Genomic DNA, 20,768 nt, shown 5'->3' with positions numbered 1-20,768 from the left:
TGGGGAGTGAGATCCCCCCTACTTTATTCTTCTTTTTCAGGATTGCTTTGGCTATTCGGGGTCTTTGGTGTTTCCATATGAATTTTTGAATTATTTGTTCCAATTCATTGAAGAATGTTGCTGGTAATTTGAGAGGGATTGCATCAAATTTGTATATTGCTTTCGGCAGGATGGCCATTTTGACGATATTAATTCTTCCTAGCCATGAGCATGGGATGAGTTTCCATTTATTAGTGTCCCCTTTAATTTCTCTTAAGAGTGACTTGTAGTTTTCAGAGTATAAGTCTTTCACTTCCTTGGTTAGGTTTATTCCTAGGTATTTTATTCTTTTTGATGCAATGGTGAATGGAATTGTTTTCCTGATTTCTCTTTCTATTGATTCGTTGTTAGTGTATAGGAAAGCTACAGATTTCTGTGTGTTGATTTTGTATCCTGCAACTTTGCTGTATTCCGATATCAGTTCTAGTAGTTTTGGAGTGGAGTCTTTAGGGTTTTTTATGTACAGTATCATATCATCTGCAAATAGTGACAGTTTAACTTCTTCTTTACCAATCTGGATTCCTTGTATTTCTTTGTTTTGTCTGATTGCCGTGGCTAGGACCTCCAGTACTATGTTAAATAACAGTGGGGAGAGTGGGCATCCCTGTCTGGTTCCCGATCTCAGTGGAAATGCTTTCAGCTTCTCGCTGTTCAGTATAATGCTGGCTGTGGGTTTATCATATATGGCCTTTATTATGTTGAGGTACTTGCCCTCTATTCCCATTTTGCTGAGAGTTTTTATCATGAATGGATGTTGAATTTTGTCAAATGCTTTTTCAGCATCTATGGAGATGATCATGTGGTTTTTGTCTTTCTTTTTGTTGATGTGGTGGATGATGTTGATGGATTTTCGAATGTTGTACCATCCTTGCATCCCTGGGATGAACCCCACTTGGTCATGGTGTATGATCCTTTTGATATACTGTTGAATTCTGTTTGCTAATATTTTATTGAGTATTTTTGCATCTACGTTCATCAGGGATATTGGTCTGTAATTTTCTTTTTTGGTGGGGTCTTTGCCTGGTTTTGGTATTAGGGTGATGTTGGCTTCATAGAATGAGTTTGGGAGTATTCCCTCTTCTTCTATTTTGTGGAACACTTTAAGGAGAATGGGTATTATGTCTTCTCTGTGTGTCTGATAAAATTCCGAGGTAAATCCGTCCGGCCCCGGGGTTTTGTTCTTGGGTAGTTTTTTGATTACTGTTTCAATTTCTTTGCTTGTAATTGGTTTGTTTAACTTTTGTGTTTCTTCCTTGGTCAGTCTTGGGAGGTTGTATTTTTCTAGGAAGTTGTCCATTTCTTCTAGGTTTTCCAGCTTGTTGGCATATAGGTTTTCATAGTAGTCTTTAATAATTCTTTGTATTTCTGTGGAGTCTGTCGTGATTTTTCCATTCTCATTTCTGATTATGTTGATTTGTGTTGACTCTCTTTTTCTCTTAATAAGTTGGGCTAGAGGCTTATCTATTTTGTTTATTTTCTCAAAGAACCAGCTCTTGGTTTCGTTGATTTTTGCTATTGTTTTATTCTTCTCAATTTTGTTTATTTCTTCTCTGATCTTTATTATGTCCCTCCTTCTGCTGACTTTAGGCCTCATTTGTTCTTCTTTTTCCAGTTTTAATAATTGTGATGTTAGACTATTCATTTGGGATTGTTCTTCCTTCTTCAAGTGTGCCTGGATTGCTATATACTTTCCTCTTAAGACTGCTTTCGCTGCATCCCACAGAAGTTGGGGCTTAGTGATGTTGTTGTCATTTGTTTCTATATATTCCTTGATCTCTATTTTGATTTGTTCATTGATCCATTGATTATTTAGTAGCATGTTGTTAAGCCTCCATGTGTTTGTGAGCCTTTTTGTTTTCTTTGTAGAATTTATTTCTACTTTCATACCTTTGTGGTCTGAAAAATTGGTTGGTAGAATTTCAATATTGTGGAATTTACTGAGGCTCTTTTTGTGAGCTAGTATGTGGTCTATTCTGGAGAATGTTCCATGTGCACTTGAGAAGAATGTATATCCTGTTGCTTTTGGATGTAAAGTTCTATAGATGTCTATTAGGTCCATCTGTTCTAGTGTGTTGTTCAGTGCCTGTGTGTCTTTACTTATTTTCTGCCCGGTGGATCTATCCTTTGGGGTGAGTGGTGTGTTGAAGTCTCCTACAATGAATGCATTGCAGTCTATTTCCCTCTTTAGTTCTGTTAGTATTTGCTTCACATATGCTGGTGCTCCTGTATTGGGTGCATATATATTTAGAATGGTTATATCCTCTTGTTGGACTAAGCCCTTTATCATTATGTAGTGGCCTTCTTTATCTCTTGTTACTTTCTTTGTTTTGAAGTCTATTTTGTCTGATATTAGTACTGCAACCCCTGCTTTCTTCTCACTGTTGTTTGCCTGAAATATGTTTTTCCATCCCTTGACTTTTAGTCTATGCTTATCTTTGGGTTTAAGGTGAGTTTCTTGTAAGCAGCATATAGATGGGTCTTGCTTTTTTATCCATTCTATTACTCTATGTCTTTTGATTGGTGCATTAAGTCCATTTACATTTAGGGTGACTATTGAAAGATATGTACTTATTGCCATTGCAGGCTTTAGATTCGTGGTTACCAAAGGTTCAAGGTTAGCTTCTTTAGTATCTTACTGCCTAACTTAGCTCGCTTATTGAGCTGTTATATACACTGTCTGGAGAGTCTTTTCTTCTCTCCCTTCTTATTCCTCCTCCTCCCTTCTTCATATGTTGTGTGTTTTGTTCTGTGCTCTTTTTAGGGGTGCTCCCATCTAGAGCAGTCCCTGTAGGATGCCCTGTAGAGGTGGTTTGTGGGAAGCAAATTCCCTCAGCTTTTGCTTGTCTGGGAATTGTTCGATCCCACCATCATATTTAAATGATAGTCGTGCTGGATACAGTATCCTTGGTTCAAGGCCCTTCTGTTTCATTGCATTAAGTATATCATGCCATTCTCTTCTGGCCTGTAGGGTTTCTGTTGAGAAGTCTGATGTTAGCCTGATTGGTTTTCCTTTATAGGTGACCTTTTTCTCTCTAGCTGCCTTTAAAACTCTTTCCTTGTCCTTGATCCTTGCCATTTTAATTATTATGTGTCTTGGTGTTGTCCTCCTTGGATCCTTTCTGTTGGGGGTTCTGTATAATTCCATGGTCTGTTCGATTATTTCCTCCCCCAGTTTGGGGAAGTTTTCAGCAATTATTTCTTCAAAGACACTTTCTATCCCTTTTCCTCTTTCTTCCTCTTCTGGTATCCCTATAATACGAATGTTTTTCCTTTTGTATTGGTCACATATTTCTCTTAGTGTTGTTTCATTCCTGGAGATCCTTTTATCTCTCTCTATGTCAGCTTCTATACGTTCCTGTTCTCTGGCTTCTATTCCTTCAATGGCCTCTTGCATCTTATCCATTCTGCTTATAAATCCTTCCAGGGATTGTTTCACTTCTGTGATCTCTTTCCTGACATCTGTGATCTCCTTCCGGACTTCATCCCACTGCTCTTGCATTTTTCTCTGCATCTCATCCCACTGCTCTTGCATTTTTCTCTGCATCTCATCCCATTGCTCTTGCATTTTTTTCTGCATCTCTGTCAGCATGTTCATGATTTTTATTTTGAATTCTTTTTCAGGAGGACTAGTTAGGTCTGTCTCCTTCTCAGGTGTTGTCTCTGTGATCTTTGTCTGCCTGTAGTTTTGCCTTTTCATGGTGATAGAGATAGTCTGCAGAGCTGGTACAAGTGACCGCTGGAAGAGCTTCCCTTCTTGTTGGTTTGTAGCCTTTTCCTGGGAGAATAGCGACCTCTAGTGGCTTGTGCTGGGCAGCTGTGCGCAGACAGGGCTTCTGCTTCCTGCCTAGTTGCTTTGGGGTTTATCTCCACTGTTGCTGTGGGCTTGGCCTGGCTGGGGCTGTTCCTCCAAAATGGTGGAGCCCCGTTAGAGGGGGAGCAGCCAGGAGACTATTTATCTCCGTAAGGGGCCTCTGTGCTCCCTGCTGCCCAGGGGGTTAGAGTGCCCAGAGATCCCCAGATTCCCTGCTTCTGGTCTAAGTGACCTGTCCTGCCCCTTTAAGATTTCCAAAAAGCACTCTCCAAACCAAAACAACAACAGCAACAATGAGAGAGGGAACAGAAAGGAAAAAAAAAAGAAAAAACACGCGATTTTTTTTTTTTTCCTCAGGTGCCGGTCCCAGGCACCCGCGCACTGGTCCTGCTGCCCTGTCTCCCTAGCACCAGGGTCCCTGTCCTTTCAAGGCTTCCAAAAAGCACCCACCCACCGGTCCCGCAGGGAAGGAACGCTCAATATTCTTGGTCCTCAGGCACTGGTCCCACGCACCCGCTCACCAGTCCCGCCGCCCTGCCTCCCTAGCACCGGGGTCCCTGTCCCTTCAAGGCTTCCAAAAAGCACTTGGCAAAAAGAGAGAAAAAAAAGGGGAAAAACGCGCGATTTCTTCCGTCCTCAGGTGCTGGTCTCAGGCACCCACCCACCGGTCCCACAGGGAAAAATGCGGGATATTCTTTGTCCTCAGGTGCCGGTCCCAGGCACCCGCTCACCAGTCCCGCCGCCCTGCCTCCCTAGCACCGGGGTCCCTGTCCCTTTTAGGCTTCCAAAAAGCACTCGCAGAAAAGAGAAAAAAAAAAGGGGAAAAACGCGCGATTTCCTCTGTCCTCAAGTGCCGGTCTCAGGCACCCGCCCACCGGTCCCGCAGGGAAAAACGGGGGATATTCTTTGTCCTCAGGCGCCGGTCCCAGCCACCCGCTCACCAGTCCCGCCACCGTGCCTCCCTAGCACTGGGGTCCCCGTCCCTTCAAGGCTTCCAAAAAGGGCTTGCCAAAAAGAGAAAAAAAAAAAGGGGGAAAAACGCGCGACCTCCTCCGTCCTCAGGCACCGGTCTCAGGCACCCGCCCCCAGGTCTCGCAGGGAGAAACGCGGGATATTCTTTGTCCTCCGGCGCCGTTCCCAGGCACCTCCTCACCGGTCCCGCCACCCCGCCTCCCCAGCAACGGGGGCCCGTCCCTCTAAGGCTTCCAAAAAGCGCTCGCCAAAAAAAAAAACTGCTCCGGTTTCTCTCCACCCGCCGGGAGCCGGGGGGAGGGGCGCTCGGGTCCCGCCGGGCTGGGGCTTGTATCTTACCCCCTTCACAAGGCGCTGGGTTCTTGCAGGTGTGGATGTGGTCTGGATGTTGTCCTGTGTCCTGTGGTCTCTATTTTAGGAAGATTTTTCTTTGTTATATTTTCATAGCTCTATGTGTTTTTGGGAGGAGATTTCCACTGCTCTACTCACGCCGCCATCTTGGCTCCCGCCTCGGTCTTTGCCATTTTAACTATTATGTGTCTTGGTGTTATCCTCTTTGGGTCCAGTCTCTCGGGAGTTCTGTGTGCCTCCGTAGTCTGAGTAACTATTTCCTCCCCCAGTTTGGGGAAGTTCTCAGCAATTATTTCTTCAAAGACACTTTCTATCCCTTTTTCTTTCTCTTCTTCTTCTGGTACCCCTATAATGCAGATATTGTTCCTTTTGGATTGGTCACACAGTTCTCTTAATATTGTTTCATTCCTGGAGTTCCTTTTATCTCTCTCTGCTTCAGCTTCTATGCATTCCTGTTCTCTGGTTTCTATTCCATCAGTGGCCTCTTGCATCTTATCCATTCTGCTTAATTCCTTCCAGAGTTTGTTTCACTTCTGTAATCTCCCTCTGGACATCTGTAGTCTCCCTCTGGACTTCATCCCTTAGCTCTTGCATATTTCTCTGCAGCTCTGTCAGCATGTTTATGATTTTTATTTTGAATTCTTTTTCAGGGAGACTGGTTAGATCTGTTTCTGCAGATCCTCTCTCAGGTATTGTCTGAACTATCTTGAACTGAACTAAATTTTTTTGCCTTTTCATGGTGATAGCAGTGGCTGTAGGCAGGTTGTGGGTATGTCAGCTGGGAGAAGAAAGTCCTTTCCTGCTTGCTGGATGCCTTGCCCTTCTCCACTGTCTACTTTGGTTACCCGCCCTCCTGTGGCAGCCACCGGGTTAGTCCCCTAAGCTACTGTGGGCGAGGTCTCCATCAGAGCAGAGTGGCGCCCTGTGGGGAGTGGCAGGCATGCCAATTGCACTCCTCTGTGCTAGTGGCCACCCTGCCAGGCAGCTCTGTGCCGGCAGCGCCCTTTGGGTCTGGCCCAGGCAGCTGTGCATTGGGCTGGGATTCCGGTCGGCTGTTGGGAGCGCGCCTGCTCCCTCTGGCTCCGCTGCAGGTGCACGTGGGACTCTCCCGCGCGGGCCTCTACCGGGCTTCTCTGGCTCCACTGCTGCCAGTGCGCATGAGCCACACCTGGGCTGTTCAGTTGCTGCTGCTGCGGGCTCACACAAGCCTCTCCTGGTCCCTTCTGGCACACACAGTCTGCTCCCAGTCACCTCTAGCACTGCCACCCCCAGCACGCGCTGCCACTCTCCCACTACTGGGCCAGTGTGTCAGGGTCTGTGCCAGTTTGAGGAATGACTGGCAGGCTGCTTAGTGCTGTGAGGGGCTTCAAAGCTGCGCTGCCTCTTTGGGGTTTAGGGCGCCTAAGTTTCCCCAGGATTCCCAGCTGCTGGCTAAGTGTGCCAGGATGACTTCCTCCAGCCATGGGGTCCCTGTCTCTTTAAGACTTTCAGAAAGCACTCGCTTTTCTTTTTTTTTCAGAGGCACTGGTTGCAGGGACCTGCCCATAGGTTTTTCTTTTCCGTTTCTCTAATATTCAGCACCCTGTGCACCTTGTATCTGTGCTCCGGGTGCAGATTTCTAGAGCTGGTTGTTTAGCAGTCCCGGGTTTTCACTCCCTCCGCGTTCCGACTCCTTTCTTCCCGCCGGGTTCTGGGGTGGGGGAGTGTTCAGGTCCCGCCTGGCCATGGCTTGTATCTTATCCCCTTCGTGTGATGTTGAGTTCTCACAGATGTAGATGTATCCTGGCTGTTACACTGCATCCACTGGTGTCTCTTTTAGGAATAGTTGTATTTATTGTATTTTCATAAATATATATGTTTTGGGTAGGAGATTTCCTCTGAACTACTCATGCCGCCATCTTCCCATGATCCCCAGATTGGATGTTAATACAACCACTACCTGAGTCACTGTGTTATCTAATTGTCACATTAACAATAAAGAAGAATAAAGACATTGATTCTATTTCTTATGCTCCCTGAAAATACAGCTTTTGTTGTGACGTTATATGGTAACGGGAAGAGCTGCTTCATTAAGTTACTTTTCAAAGTGGACTAAGCATTTGGGAGTTACTTTTCCTGGTTGCTATCCTGAATGCTGTATCCTGGTTTCTATATAGCTAATCTACCTGACCTGGATTCTTCTTTGCTTTGAAGAAAGAAAGAGTATTCTAAGTGCTCTAAATTATAGTGTTTTATGACTATTTATAAGTGCTTTGCTATGTAATCTTAATAAGCAAAATGTGTGTAGTCCTAGAAGGAGATAGAGCTTTCTGTTTCTGAGCAATGAGTGCTGCATAATTCAGTGTAACTCAACCGAGTGTAGTAATGCAACATATTTATTGAGTGCCTATCTGCATTTAAACTGTGTGAGGCTCTGGACGGAAAGGGTGTGGAACAAGAGACATACAACAGGGTTCTTGTCTTCAAGAAACAGTCAATGTAGTTGGAAAGAAAGCACATACCCCATGAAACAATTCAGTCACATTATTGGGCATAAATGATAAATGTCATTCATTTAACTGTTCAACAAAATTATTAAATGTTTTCCATGGGCCTGTGCTGCATAGGAACTGGGGATTCACAGTCAAATGAAATAGGATCTGTTTTCAGGTGCTTACAGTAAAATGGAAGAAAATCAGACAAATGAAGAAGAGTTCTACTGCACTGTGATGAGGGATGATTATGGCAGAAGTGGGATCAAGGTGTGGAGGTGGGGTCTGGGAGGATCATGGTGGAAATGAATCCAGGAGGCCTCCTGAAAGAAGCCAGTACTCTCCAGAGAAATGGCTCATTCAGGTCTGAGGCAGGGAAAGTGAGCCTGGGGGTGAGGGTGTAGGCTGTTTATTAGATATCTCTAACAAAGTGCATTAAGAGCAGTCATGCATGAAACAGACAAGAGCACTAAGTGGTAAAGTTACAAATTAAAATGGGCTAGACTACCAGGGAAACTTTCATGGGGAAGCCAGGGGTAAGCACTTAACTGAACTCGGAAGATACCTAGGATTTGAGAAAAGAGTATGTAAGCTGATATGACATTTTGGGTGGAAATTTGGTCATATATCTTCTCTAAAAAGTTAAGAGAATATTCTGTGACCCAGAATCCCACCTCTAAGAATCACATAGAAATATTTGAATGGCTAGAAAAGATTCATGTTCAAGCAAGTTTATCATAGTTGGTATAGCAAAGGAAGAAAGAAATATGGAAGGAAAGAAAACAAGCAAGCAAGCACGCTAGCTAGCTCTTTGATAAAGGGTAGCTGAAGAAATTAAAGTACACCATACCAATGGAATACTATGCAGTCTTTAAAAAGACTACACTTAACTATACTCTCTTGAAATATTTTTTCACATATTTTGAGAACATAATATTTTTTCACATAATATTTTGAGAACATAAACTCATCTCTGTGAAAAGGAAAAAAAAGTAGTGCATGTGTGTATGTTTGTGTGTGTGTGTGTGTACAGAATGGAATGTGTGCCTGTTAAACTTAGGGAAAATTATGGAAAGCCCAACTGTTAAGAGGTCATCCCCAATGCCCATTAACCTCTTCAGTTTCAAGTTGACTCCTTTCCTTGGTTTGAAGTACTTTTGAAAAGGACTAAAATAGGATTTTTAACCCTTTGGTGCTAAATGAAGATATGTTCCCACTGTATTTGTTGCCTTAATTGTATTCAAACTGAAAGATATTGAAAAGGCTAAAGAGATCACTGTCTGAACTTTGAAGATCATTTTCTCCAGTCTCCTCTTTGTGCTTGAAGCTGTTTATAATCATTTCTAACATTAAGCATTCTTGTTTAAGGCAGACAGAGACATTCAAATTATGGAATGGATTCATCAATAGGAAGAGCAAGTTGGTCCCAGATCTATCCACTTGGGAGATTTAAAACTTAAAAAAAAAATCCAGCCTATGAATAAAGATTCTAACTTTACATACAAATTTTTAGTAAAATGAATGGGAGTGCCACCTCCTGGGAACACCTGAACTTCCTGGACCGGCATATTGAATAGCAAGTTTTCTGAACCAGGGGAATTTGAATCAACTGAGACATACAGATTAAAAATAAAAATACATAGGCTGTGGGCCTATTGAATTAGACTCTCTGCAAGTAGGGCTGGGGAACTAGCATTTTCAAACCAGTCCTCAAGCACTTTGAGTTTTAAGACACAAATGCTTTGGTTCTCAAACTTGCTTGATAAGAATCACCTGGGAATGCTTGTTTAAAATACTTTTACATGGATCACAGTCCAGCCTGCTGAATCAGGACCTCTGAGAAAGGGGGTTAGGACCCTAGATTTGTAATAAGAATGCCATATGAGTCTCAAAAGATGAATGTTTGGTAAATGCTGCAGATTCGAATATCATATTTCACTCTAGATAGTCTCTAACAGGATAGGAGAGCATAATTGCACTTATTTCATAACTTGTATATAGAATATCCAGATGTGGGGATTTGGCACTATTACCTCAACCAGGTTGTTTCTGGGTTTTCTGTTCTGTCATTTTAATTCAGCTCTGTAGTTTTAAGTTCCAGACCATCCCCCTCAATTCTTGTCTTCAACTCTAGACCCCTGATGGCTTCACCTCTAATACCAGCTAATAAATCTGGGATGTTAACCCCCATAAGCAGAACTCCCTTTTGGTAAGGGCCTCTCCCTCACATCTTGTTTGCTTTGTGAACTTTTTTGTTTATGCTAGCACACCCACCCACCCCACCTCCTTTACCCCTGTGGACCAATGCTCTAGGTTTAGATCTACCTTTGGAATCAAATTTGTGTCCCAACTGATCACCAAACTCCAACTTTGGGCACGGGTCAGATGTGAACTATGCCCTGTTCTGGGGTGTATCTGGATTTATCTTGGATTTCTTCCAAGGGTCCTGCCCTACCACCATTACCTAAGCAAATATAAAAGATGACCTGCTTTTCTGCTTCAAGTTAAGTAAAAAGTCCAAATTACTTCACAGCAGGCCTGAAGGGAATAGGGGGAATCCTCTGCCCAGTTGAGCATGGTACATGGGTAAAAAGAAACATAAACAGCCTTGAATAAAATATTGGGCATCATGAATATACTGGGGGAAGAAACAGAATGCAAAATTTCCCAAACTTAACCACTGAATCTTTTTTGGCAGATCATCTCATGAGACTATTCTGGAGAACATGCTTTGGGGAAGTGGGTTTTTGTCCTTTAGTCATTTTAGGGGCTCTTTAGTAATGAGGTCCATAAAAACATACCAGTGTCAGGAATGGGCTAACCTAGATTACATAGTGTAGATAAAATAAAAGTTCCTGTGGCCAGGATTCTCACCTGGCCCTGGTTGGCTAGCTCACTGCACACCTGTGGGTAATACGTTGCTATTGACTCTATATGAAGAGCTCCGCTCAGGGCTCTGGGTGACATGATGGCAAGGCTGCAGGAGAGCAGAGCAGAGGCTGGAGTGGTGGCATCCCTGAGGACAGAGACTGAGATGCTGCAGGGGGACTGAGGCCTGGAGGCAGAGACGGGTGGCTGCAGGCAGACTTGCCCCGAGGCAGATGGGATTCTAGCCTGCTGCTCGGGAGAATAAAGCTGAATATACCCTTTCACCCAAAGAACGTTCCAAAAAGTGAACTTGCCCTGGAACACAGTGGCAAGAGAAGAGCAAATATTCAGGCAGTATTACTGATTCCAATTGTTTAGGTCAAATGTTTATTGCTTTTAAGAAATATCAAGCTCCAAATCCATCCACATTCTTGGTAGATATGTCTGAAGTCTCTTCTCCATTGCTTTCTTTCCTTGTAATTTATTTATTAAGGAAACTCAGTTGTTTGTCCAGTAGCATTTCGAGTGGCAGAATTTTACTGAATAAATCCTTGTGGAGTAGTTTAACATCCACAGGATTCTGAAATTTGGCTGTAGGCATGCTTATCTTTATACTTTAAGACATCAAGTCACTTGAGTACTTGAGTATATTAAGATAAATACCATCCACTGTTTTCCCCAAAGAAATACTCCAGATAGTTCCCCAGATGACCTTTCCATGCAGTAAGTCGCCTGTTACCAATTTCCTGTTAGGTAATTTTCTTTGCTTTTTAAGGGGCTCACAACAAAAAGAAAAAAATAGAAAAAAAAAACTTGGGGGCATTTATTTCCTTAAAGATCCATTAGAGGGCGACATTTACATTAATATTATATTTCCTCTAATGAGTTTTAAATTGCGCCAAATTTGTTTGCGAATTTTTGCCAAATTGAACCTCATTGCCTACTTTGACTTCTTATCTCACTTCCGTAAGATTTAGTCACATCTTGCGTCCTCTGTTAATATGGTCTCTGCGGACCCTTTCATACATCCATCCTGGTTAGCGTTCCCAGTTCTAACCATGAGGCGGCGATATGGCATAAATAAAGACCCGCAGAAAGGAAGATTAAGCCAAATCCAAAGAAAGAGGAGTTTCACAGGGAAAGGGCCCTTAATTTAAGAAGGAATGAGACAAACCAGACATTTCTAGCTTTTATCCAACTCCCGGTCCAAGGTTAGGCCTGTGTAACACACAACACAAAGGAGCCCTTCAAGAAAGCGGGAGGCGCGGGCACAATCTCCTCCTTGATTTTGCGGGTCCACTGGAGGAGGCATACGCACATTCGCGCACGGGTGTGTAAATAGTCACAAGACAGCAGCGGGACAGAGTGGACTGGGCGTGCTGGAACCAACAGCTCTGACCGCTTCTGGACACACGCCCTGAGACAGGTTTACAACGGCGCTGCTTGGAGATCAGCACTCTTTTTACCCCGAAGGAAGCCTGTCCTGAGCGGATGTGTGGCTCGCCCGTGGGCACACCGTTAGGAAGTGGTGCATTCAGCCAACTGTTCCGAGAGCAGACCACACACATACACACACAGCCCGGACTCTCGCACCTCGGACAAGAAGGATCCAACTGGCTGACAGCGGTATACTGTACTGAAATTACAGGGAAGCCATAGACCCTTTAAAAATTTGATCGAAGTTAGGACCCTCTCCCCAGAGAAATACTCAGAAAACTGCGTGTGTTATTTCAAGTGGAGGGGAGGGAGGGTATCACAGGCCTCCTGGAGCCCATCCATTTATCAGATCCCAGTTTATGGAGAAATTCTGTTCTGATTGGAGCCTAGATAGCAACGTACAGAAAACCAGACGGATTTGGGAGGAGAAGCAAACGAAGGCACCCCTTCTCTTTCCAAATACAACTGGAGTTTCATCTCAGAAAAAGGGAGCGTTTGGCAAAAAGTCCAATAGAAAGGTGGAGCTTCTGGCTTGTGCCCCCTCCCCGACTCTGCTGTTCCCCCACCACCCCGAGATCCACACTCGAAACCCCAGCTTTGGTTGTCAGCTGTAGAGGGTTTGAAACGGAGACGCGAACGCCCAAAGCCTGGACGGCGGGAAGGGGGGCCGTGCACAGTGGCTTTTCCTTGAAATTTTTCTTTAAATCGTCATCTCCCGAGCCTAACATTTTGACCTCTCCTTTCCCGGTCTTTTCTCCCACCTCTCAGTTCGCTCGCCTGCTAGCTATCCCCCTCCTCCACCCCACCTCAGCCCAGTCCCTTCGCGCGATCCCAGGCTTCCAGCCCCGCCTCCGCCTCAGCGGGGTTTCGCTCCCGGAGGAGGGAAATCTGCATAGTGACCGCCCCCCCGAGAGATCATTGGTGCAGTCTCTGCCTGTCGCGGCCGACGATTGGTGAGCCGCCCCGGCTTATTTGCATGCCGGCGGCCATGGGGTACGCAGCTGTGCCGGCTTTCGGCGCCGCGCAGAAGTTTGCTGAGCGCCTTGTCACCGGCTGGTCCCGGGCTAGCTCAGCGCCGCGAGACACCTCCTCCTTCCGCCGCCGCCTGGCTCTCTCAGGATTCCTTCTGCCGAGGACAGACGCTCTCTGCTTGCAGGAAGTTCAGGTGGACCAGGGGGAGTGCAGAGGAGGAGTAGTGGGGGAGGTTCCAGTGACAGCTTCGCGTCCGGACGCGGCGTGAGTGTGCCTCCAGCCGTTGCGCATCTCGCCCACCTTCCCGCAGCCTCCGGGCGGGCGGACGGGCGGGCGATGCGGCCGCCGAGAGGAAGGAGGGCGCCCGGGAGAGCTTAGAGATAGTTTCTGCCCACTTGGGGAAGCGAGCATGGAGTTGTGATCGCCCCTCCCTCGGCGAGGCCGCCCCCGGCAGGCTCCCCATGGCCGGGATCTACAGCTCCACTCTGAAGACGCTGGAGGACTTGACCTTGGACTCCGGGTATGGGGCCGGGGACTCTTGCCGCTCGCTTAGCCTTTCGTCCTCCAAGTCTAACTCGCAGGCGCTCAACTCTTCAGCGCAGCAGCACCGCGGGGTGGCCTGGTGGTGCTACTCCGGCTCCATGAACAGCCGTCACAACAGCTGGGACACGGTGAACACGGTGCTGCCCGAGGACCCCGAAGTGGCCGACCTCTTTTCTCGCTGCCCGCGCCTTCCCGAGCTGGAGGAGTTCCCCTGGACGGAGGGAGACGTGGCCCGGGTGCTTCGCAAAGGCGCGGGCGGCCGGCGGCTGCCCCTGTTCTCCGCCGAGGCTGTGAGGCGCCTGGCCGGGCTGCTCTGTCGGGCGCTCATACGCGTGGCCCGAGAGGCGCAGCGCCTGAGCGTGCTGCACGCCAAGTGCACCCGCTTCGAAGTGCAGAGCGCAGTGCGCCTGGTGCACAGCTGGGCGCTGGCCGAGAGCTGCGCGCTGGCCGCGGTCAAGGCGCTGTCCCTGTACAGCATGAGCGCCGGCGACGGGCTGCGCCGGGGCAAGTCGGCGCGCTGCGGCCTCACCTTCTCCGTGGGCCGTTTCTTCCGCTGGATGGTGGACACCCGCATCTCCGTGCGCATCCATGAGTATGCCGCCATCTCGCTCACATCCTGCATGGAGAACCTGGTGGAGGAGATCCGGGCCAGGGTGCTGGCCAGCCAGAGCCCCGATGGCGGAGGGACGGGAAGCGGGGAGGTGTCCGCTGAAGCCCTAGAGATGGTCATCAACAACGACGCCGAGCTCTGGGGCGTCCTGCAGCCCTATGAGCATCTCATCTGCGGCAAGAATGCCAATGGTAAGCGCGGGGGCTTCCAATTGACAGACGATGTGGGAGAGAAATCCCACCTTGGGCAACCCAGGGGGAGATCCCTACGAGGAAGCTGGCTGGTGTACCAGGACCTGGCAGAAAGCGTTTTTGGTCTGAGGGTAGAGTTCATTAAATGGCTCTTGCCAGAGATAGGTCTTCTGGCGGTGGACTTTTGGAGGATAAATTTGTGGTTGATCTGCATCTGATTCTGCATGGGGTTGTCACCATCTGGGGGATCCTCACTGACTGAACCTCTTGACCAATCCATTCGTGAACCTTTCTTGACATTAAGTTTACTGCCCTGCTGCTCTTTGCCTTGCTTGACTGGGTCTATAGTTGGCATCTTTCCCCAACATCTGGGAGGCAGTTGCCTGTGTTTCTGACCCTGGATCTCTACAGCCCAATGGCAGTAGCTGGAGGGTCCAAACTCTAAGTGCCAAGTCTTAGATAAATGGGATCCGAGGAAGGCAGCAGAAATCCCAGGGCCTGGTGCTGCTGCCTGGGACTTTGCTGGGTTTAGGGATGCTCTGCAAGCTTTCTCCAGAAGGTGGAGAGGTAATGGTGGGTTTTTAACCCTGTATGCCCAAGGTGATAAAAAGTGGTGACTCCTACATCCCATTGCCAGCAAGGTACCATATACTGGCTTCTAGGGCCTGAATTTCCAAGTTGTCACCAACCAAGTGGGTACTTGATTAAAACTGCATGTTGGCTAAAATGCACAGCTTTATGGGCTTTTCTGAAGGAAATGATGACCCAGTCAACCACCTTATGGGGAAGGGAGGTGGGGGGAGGTATAGGCAACTGCATGGTGTCAAGTCTGGGAAAGAAACCATTAGATAGTTGAATTTCTCTGAAGGATGACATGGTTTCAATGCAAAGGGTGGAAGGGAAACACTTGACCTTCTTCCTGATAAGGTTAGGGGGTGATATACATTTCACAGCAAACTGCCTACCAGACTCCAATTTTGGGAGTCTGCAAACCATACATTATTTAGAATGGTACTATGGTTAGCTATCCTTGCAATCTGGTAGAAAGCTATTTGGGGGACAGCTTCCAGTGGCAAATAAGTAGTCAGTGGAAGAGGGCAGGAAAGGGATAAAGGGAGTCAAATTTAAGCATGGTTTAACCTAATAACAGCTACAGTTTGAAAGGAGCACTTAATATGTCAGTCACTGTTCTTAGCACTATATGTGTTAACTCAAGGAACCCTGATGGTCCTATTAGTAGGTCCGTATAGTATTACCCCCAGTTTACAGATGCAGAAACCAAAGTACCCAGCAGTTAAGTAATTTGCCAAGATTACACAATGTTAACAAAGCTGACATTTGAACCCAGGCAGGCTCCAGAGTTCAAGCTTTTAGCCACTAGTGGAGAAGAAATATATATATATATTATATAGGTTTTTATTAGTCCAATTTCCAAGGAAGGCAGTTGATATCTTAGGCCTCATTTTGAAGATAGTTTATATGTACCATCATGGCTTACTTTGACATTCATTGGTTTTGTTTTTAATTCTGGCAATGCCAGAGGAGATGCTTGGAATGGAAAAGCATTTGCCTTTTAATTTTCCTCCTCTTAGGTCAGAGTCAAGGTCAGGCCAGAATCTCAGCTGATAATGTCACAGCTGATAATTGTGCTTTGCCCTCTAGGTTTGTGAAATCAACAGGGGGAACACAGCTCCAGGAGAGGAAGTGGATGGCAGGGGGGATTTCCAACCAGTTGTCATAGCCCAGGGGAAGAGTACTGTACTTTGGGCTGAGAAGGCCCAGACTGAACTCAAAGAAGGAAAGGTTCCTCAGAGAAAAGACCAAGGCCCTAACCCTATAAAGGAAACTAGAATAAAGGTGAAACATTAGGGGCCAAACAAAACAAAAGCATGTCCTTCATGCACAGCTGGTGGCCAGCAGGTTGAGGAACTTCTCAGTTTTTCTAACTGCAAACTGAGGCTAGTAAAAACAGCTGCTTCTCCAGGATCTCTTGAAAATACAGTGTGGCCAGAAATTGCTTAGTACAAATGTGTCTCCCCCTTAAGGACTTATCCCAAAAGGCCATTTCTTATTTAGGGTCTTCAGTCCTTGGGATTTTCTTTGCAGGATGAGTTTTTGACCCCATAATTTGACCTCTTCCCTACTCCCCTTTCCCACTCCTCTTAAGAACAATCTCTTAAGCCGAGACAGCAGGACTCAGCGTGACAGAGAGCAAAGCTAGCTGGATGTTCAGAGCAGCGTCTCCCTCTGTGCAGTCGCTGGCCTCCAGGAAACTCTTTTGCAGGTGAGGTGACCATTCGCTTCCACCTTTGTAACATGATACTCATTTTTTATACATGAAAACCTAGGGGTAGCCTAAGAAAACAATAACTAGGCGGATTTATTAAGTCTCTTTAGACAAAGTGAAATGAATGTTTAGTAAAGGAGCAATGAATTACTTATGCCTGAAAGCTGACTTCAGAAGGAAGCATCAACTGCTTAGGAAAGAAACAGAGACCCAAACTTTTGTTTGACTAAAGCAAGCCAGGCCAGCAAGGTTGCTGGTTACACAGCTGAGGATCAAGTGGGAAATGGCTACATATGGGAGTGAGAGTGCTCATTTGTATTCTTGTCCTGCTGGTCTTCCCTTTAAATTATATATTTATTGTTGTTATGCCTGCTAATTATATAGCACAGACATATGCATTTGACTCAGCTATAGAAGTCTCTTAAACTTTTAATGTCTTCCAACCAGGAACTTAAGGGCCCTAATCCATCTATTCCTGTCCATTACTCAGAGTGTTGGGCAAATATGGTTTTGATCAGCCCAAGATGGTGATAAAAATTCTATAGTGTTTCTACAACATGATCTCAGCTTCATAGAGCTGTAGGAGTTATCTGTCGCTTGCTCATTTGGTATTGATGTCCCTGTTCCCAAGGCAGTATCATTAAGTGATGATATCTTTGTAGCTTCCTATGGGAGGTAGAGAGACCACTTTAATAGAGAAGTATTTATAAACACGGAGCTAGCAGAAAATAGAAACATCTCTATCCATTCCTTCTCTCTCTCCCACCTTCCTCCCTTTATATGTGAGTTTGATACTGAACATCACTTCTGGATTTCTTCCTGGCCATTTTTCTAAGTTTTCTTGAGTATCCATAGCATTTGAGAACATTCTCTTTAATTCTGAGACTCTAGGTTAAATTGTAGGATTTTGGTGGGAATATTCTTATTCCAAAGTAGTAACCAGGATGGGCATAAGGGTAGTTCTGTCATGGTGGTAAAGAGTACAAACTTTGGAATCACAGTGAGGGTTTGAAGTTCACCTCTGCCAATTATATGAGTGACCTGGGCCATATTTATTAACTATTCCAAGCCTCAAATTTATCTTCTGTAAAATGGGGGATAACAGCACCTCACTCATAAGGTTGGTATGAGGATTAGGTAAGATCATGGATTTAAAGATCTTAGCACATAGTAAATGCTCAATAAATACTAGCAATTAATTCAACAAACATTTATTGAGCACTGACCCTGTGCCCACCACTGTTAAAAGTGCTATGGATTAAGTGGTGAAGAAGGAGGGGAGGGTCTCCTTTCATAAAGCTTGCAAGTGGAGGAGACAAGACAAAGTACACAAACAGAGATTTACTCAGCAGGAAGTGTGTGTGTATGTTTTTTAAAGACAAGGTGAAGGGATAGGGATAGTGTGACTGGGGCTAATTTAAATGACAGCCAAGGAAAGCCTTTCTGGAGTTTCCTTGGTAATAGCCAGTTATATCAATACTACTGCTGTCTAAGAACCTCTAGGCAAAAAATCATGACTGAAGACTTCTCTGAATTATTTAGTTATTTATCAGCAGAGGCAAGTCTCAACAATCTCATTTGTAGCTGAGAAATAAAGCGCTGCATCTGTAGTGGTGATGAAAACTCTTCTAGTTCTAGGATTCAATTCGCAGGGAGATTATAGCAAGGATTTCCACTGAGATAATCAACTGAAGGAGCAAGGGTTAATTGCGCTGCTAGTTGCTATTTAATCAAGTTTCCATACCTGGGTAGTCTGAGGGAAGAGGGCAGCTCCCCTTTTCTTTGACTATTTTACTGAAGCCAAGGGAGCTGGTAAAACTGAAACAAAGCAAGCTTTGGAAATGAAAAGTGTTTTTTTTTTTTTTCTTGAATGTCTAAAAATGCAACCCAGCCTTAAGTAGTTAGAGGAACAAGGTGGAGTTGTTCCGTTTCCTCCAGAAAGCTTTACCTGACTCCTCCATCCACTGACTGAAAGAGGCCCCTCTCCTTGATGTTTCCACAGACCCTATGGCATATTCTGAAATCATGTCCTGCTTGGTTGGGTCTGTCTGTCCCATCAGACTGTAGGCATCCAGGCATCATTGTCTCCCCTGTGCCTCATATGATATCTAGCACATAGTAGGTATGCCATAAATGTTTGTCAGGCAAATGATAGATCCCACCATACAAAATGTTTAATTCCAAAAATTTAAATTTGAAATCCTTCAACAGCTGGAAAGAACCTGCCCCCTTTTTGTACCATGGCAGAAAATTTCAAGTTCTTGGTGAATGGAGGCAGCATCAGGGACATCATTCAACCTTTTGAAACCCTAATTTCTAGCAGGGTTCCCACGGCCAGCTGTGATGAGTAGGTGGAAGGGATTTCAGGTTAGGGGGATTCCTTCAGGGGTGGTACCCAAAGCAGGGGTTTCACAGCAGAAGTCTAATAGGCAACAGCCAAATCCCAGACTTGACAGATGAGGACAATAACAATACCAATCCCCACCTTGCCCATAGAGCTGCCCCCAAGGGCGATCTCTGTTGATGACTATTGATCAGAAAAAGACTGCATCTGTCTTCCACCCCACCTGCCTCCAATCTAAGAATGGAACAAAGGCCGTCCACTGCCTAGACATTCCAGGGATGCATAAACAACACTCAGGTTCAGAAAGCAAGCCAGAGACACTTTGCTACTAAGCCTCAGGTTAGTCCTCATCCCACCTCACCGGCAGTAGCTGTTCTGTGCCAGACAGGACAGTGGGGGAAGCTTTGGCCTCTGCTGGCACATTTCTGCAGTTGTAGTGACAGGCCTGAACTTTCTGCAGCACCTTCAACTTGCTTCATCTTTGATCTCCCCAGGCCGCTGTAAAAAGCCTTTGAATGGGATGCTCTTCCATAGCAGAGTGCCTGGGAGCCCAGAATTCCCAGCTCAGTAATGGCTAGACCAGGACCAAGCCCCATAGTGCTCAAGCCTTGGGCCTGTGCTTTTTCTGTGAAGAATCACAGAAACAAAGGTAGCGAGGAACAAGTCAGTATTCGACCCTCCTCCACAGCTGGCGAGGGTCAAACTCAAGGCAAGTGCAGTACTCAGAGATATTGTTTGTTAATGGCCTGCTGTGGTGGGTACTTTAAATCAATAGGCCAGCGAGTCTTCATAACCACAATGAAGACCACACATTGAGGCCCAGGTATGGATCTCTCTCCAAAGGATACCTTGTTCAAATGCTGCTTGCTGGCTGCCCCAGAGTGTGTCCTGCAGATGCCATCGATTTTAAGGAGCCATTACTGCTGCTCCTGAGGGGAGCAGGATATTCTGCTTCCAGTCAGCTGCCAGGTGACCGATAAGCTCAGCTGAATGGAAAAGGTGCACATCGCACTGCGGTACTCCTCTAACCAAGGGGGAGGCAGCTCAGGGAAGGTGGATGCACAAGAGGAAAAACACCCTTGGTGAGCTTGGACTTGGGCCACTCATCTCTGGGAGCTCAACCCACTTGCTCTGGAATTGGCAGAAAAGCCATTATGAAGGGGACTTTGATTTCCTCAGGGCCCACTATGGCATCGGGAGCCTGGTGAAATCTCAGTGCTAGGAGCCCAGCAGGAGAAGGAATTAGGAATCAGTGCAGCATGCCCTGGGATGCTCTGGCTTTGGAGTCTGAGTTGGGTCCCAGATTGCTTTGCCTCTTACCAAGGCCTAAGGCAGGTGGCCTCAGGGCTGTGTTTCTCTACTATAGGCTGAGGGGCTGGCTCATCTGTACAGGGTGGTTGAGCCCATGCAAACTCAGTGCTCTGGGGTATCAGAACTGTTGCCAGGTCAAGTGTTAAGAACATAGCTGGAGTAGGGGCTGCCTGGGTGTAATTCCTGGCACTCTTGTTTGTAAGCTGTGGACCTGGGGCAGGTTGTTTAACCTATGTGTCTTAGCTTCTTCCTCTATAACAGGATTTCTCAACCATGTCACTATTGACATTTTGGCCCGGGTGATTTTTACTGTAAGCCATCCTGTGCATCCCGGCCTCTACACACGAGATGCCAGTACATTTCCCCTTCCTCCACTGCCAATCATGATGATAAAAAAATGTCTCCAGACATTGCCAGATGTCCCCTTGTTGGGATGGAGGGGGTGGGCAGCAAAACCACCCCTGGTTGAGAGACACAGCTCTGTATCTGGACTGAAGAAAAGTATCCAATTCACAGTATGTTAATGAAGATTTAATAAAAGCCTCTATAAGGGACTCTGCA

At 46.0% G+C, this 20,768-nt stretch overlaps 1 protein-coding gene across 2 annotated transcripts in view; it reads left to right on the top strand.

The window, feature by feature from the left end:
* The first annotated feature begins 12,936 nt into the window (after nucleotides 1–12,936).
* The window catches only part of ABTB2 (ankyrin repeat and BTB domain containing 2), a 173,493-nt gene continuing 165,661 nt past the window's right edge, over nucleotides 12,937–20,768 (top strand). For both annotated transcript variants that reach the window (XM_073216386.1, XM_017672940.3), the window contains exon 1: nucleotides 12,937–14,265. In XM_073216386.1, coding sequence (XP_073072487.1) covers nucleotides 13,383–14,265 — 883 coding nt within the window. In that variant the 5' untranslated portion in view covers nucleotides 12,937–13,382. The remainder of the gene's footprint in view (nucleotides 14,266–20,768) is intronic.

This window comes from Manis javanica, chromosome 11, assembly GCF_040802235.1.
Source record: "Manis javanica isolate MJ-LG chromosome 11, MJ_LKY, whole genome shotgun sequence".
In the NCBI taxonomy this organism is placed as follows: Eukaryota; Metazoa; Chordata; class Mammalia; order Pholidota; family Manidae; genus Manis; species Manis javanica.
Note: the sequence above shows the minus strand (reverse complement) of the source record. Positions and strands in the feature narration are given on the sequence as shown.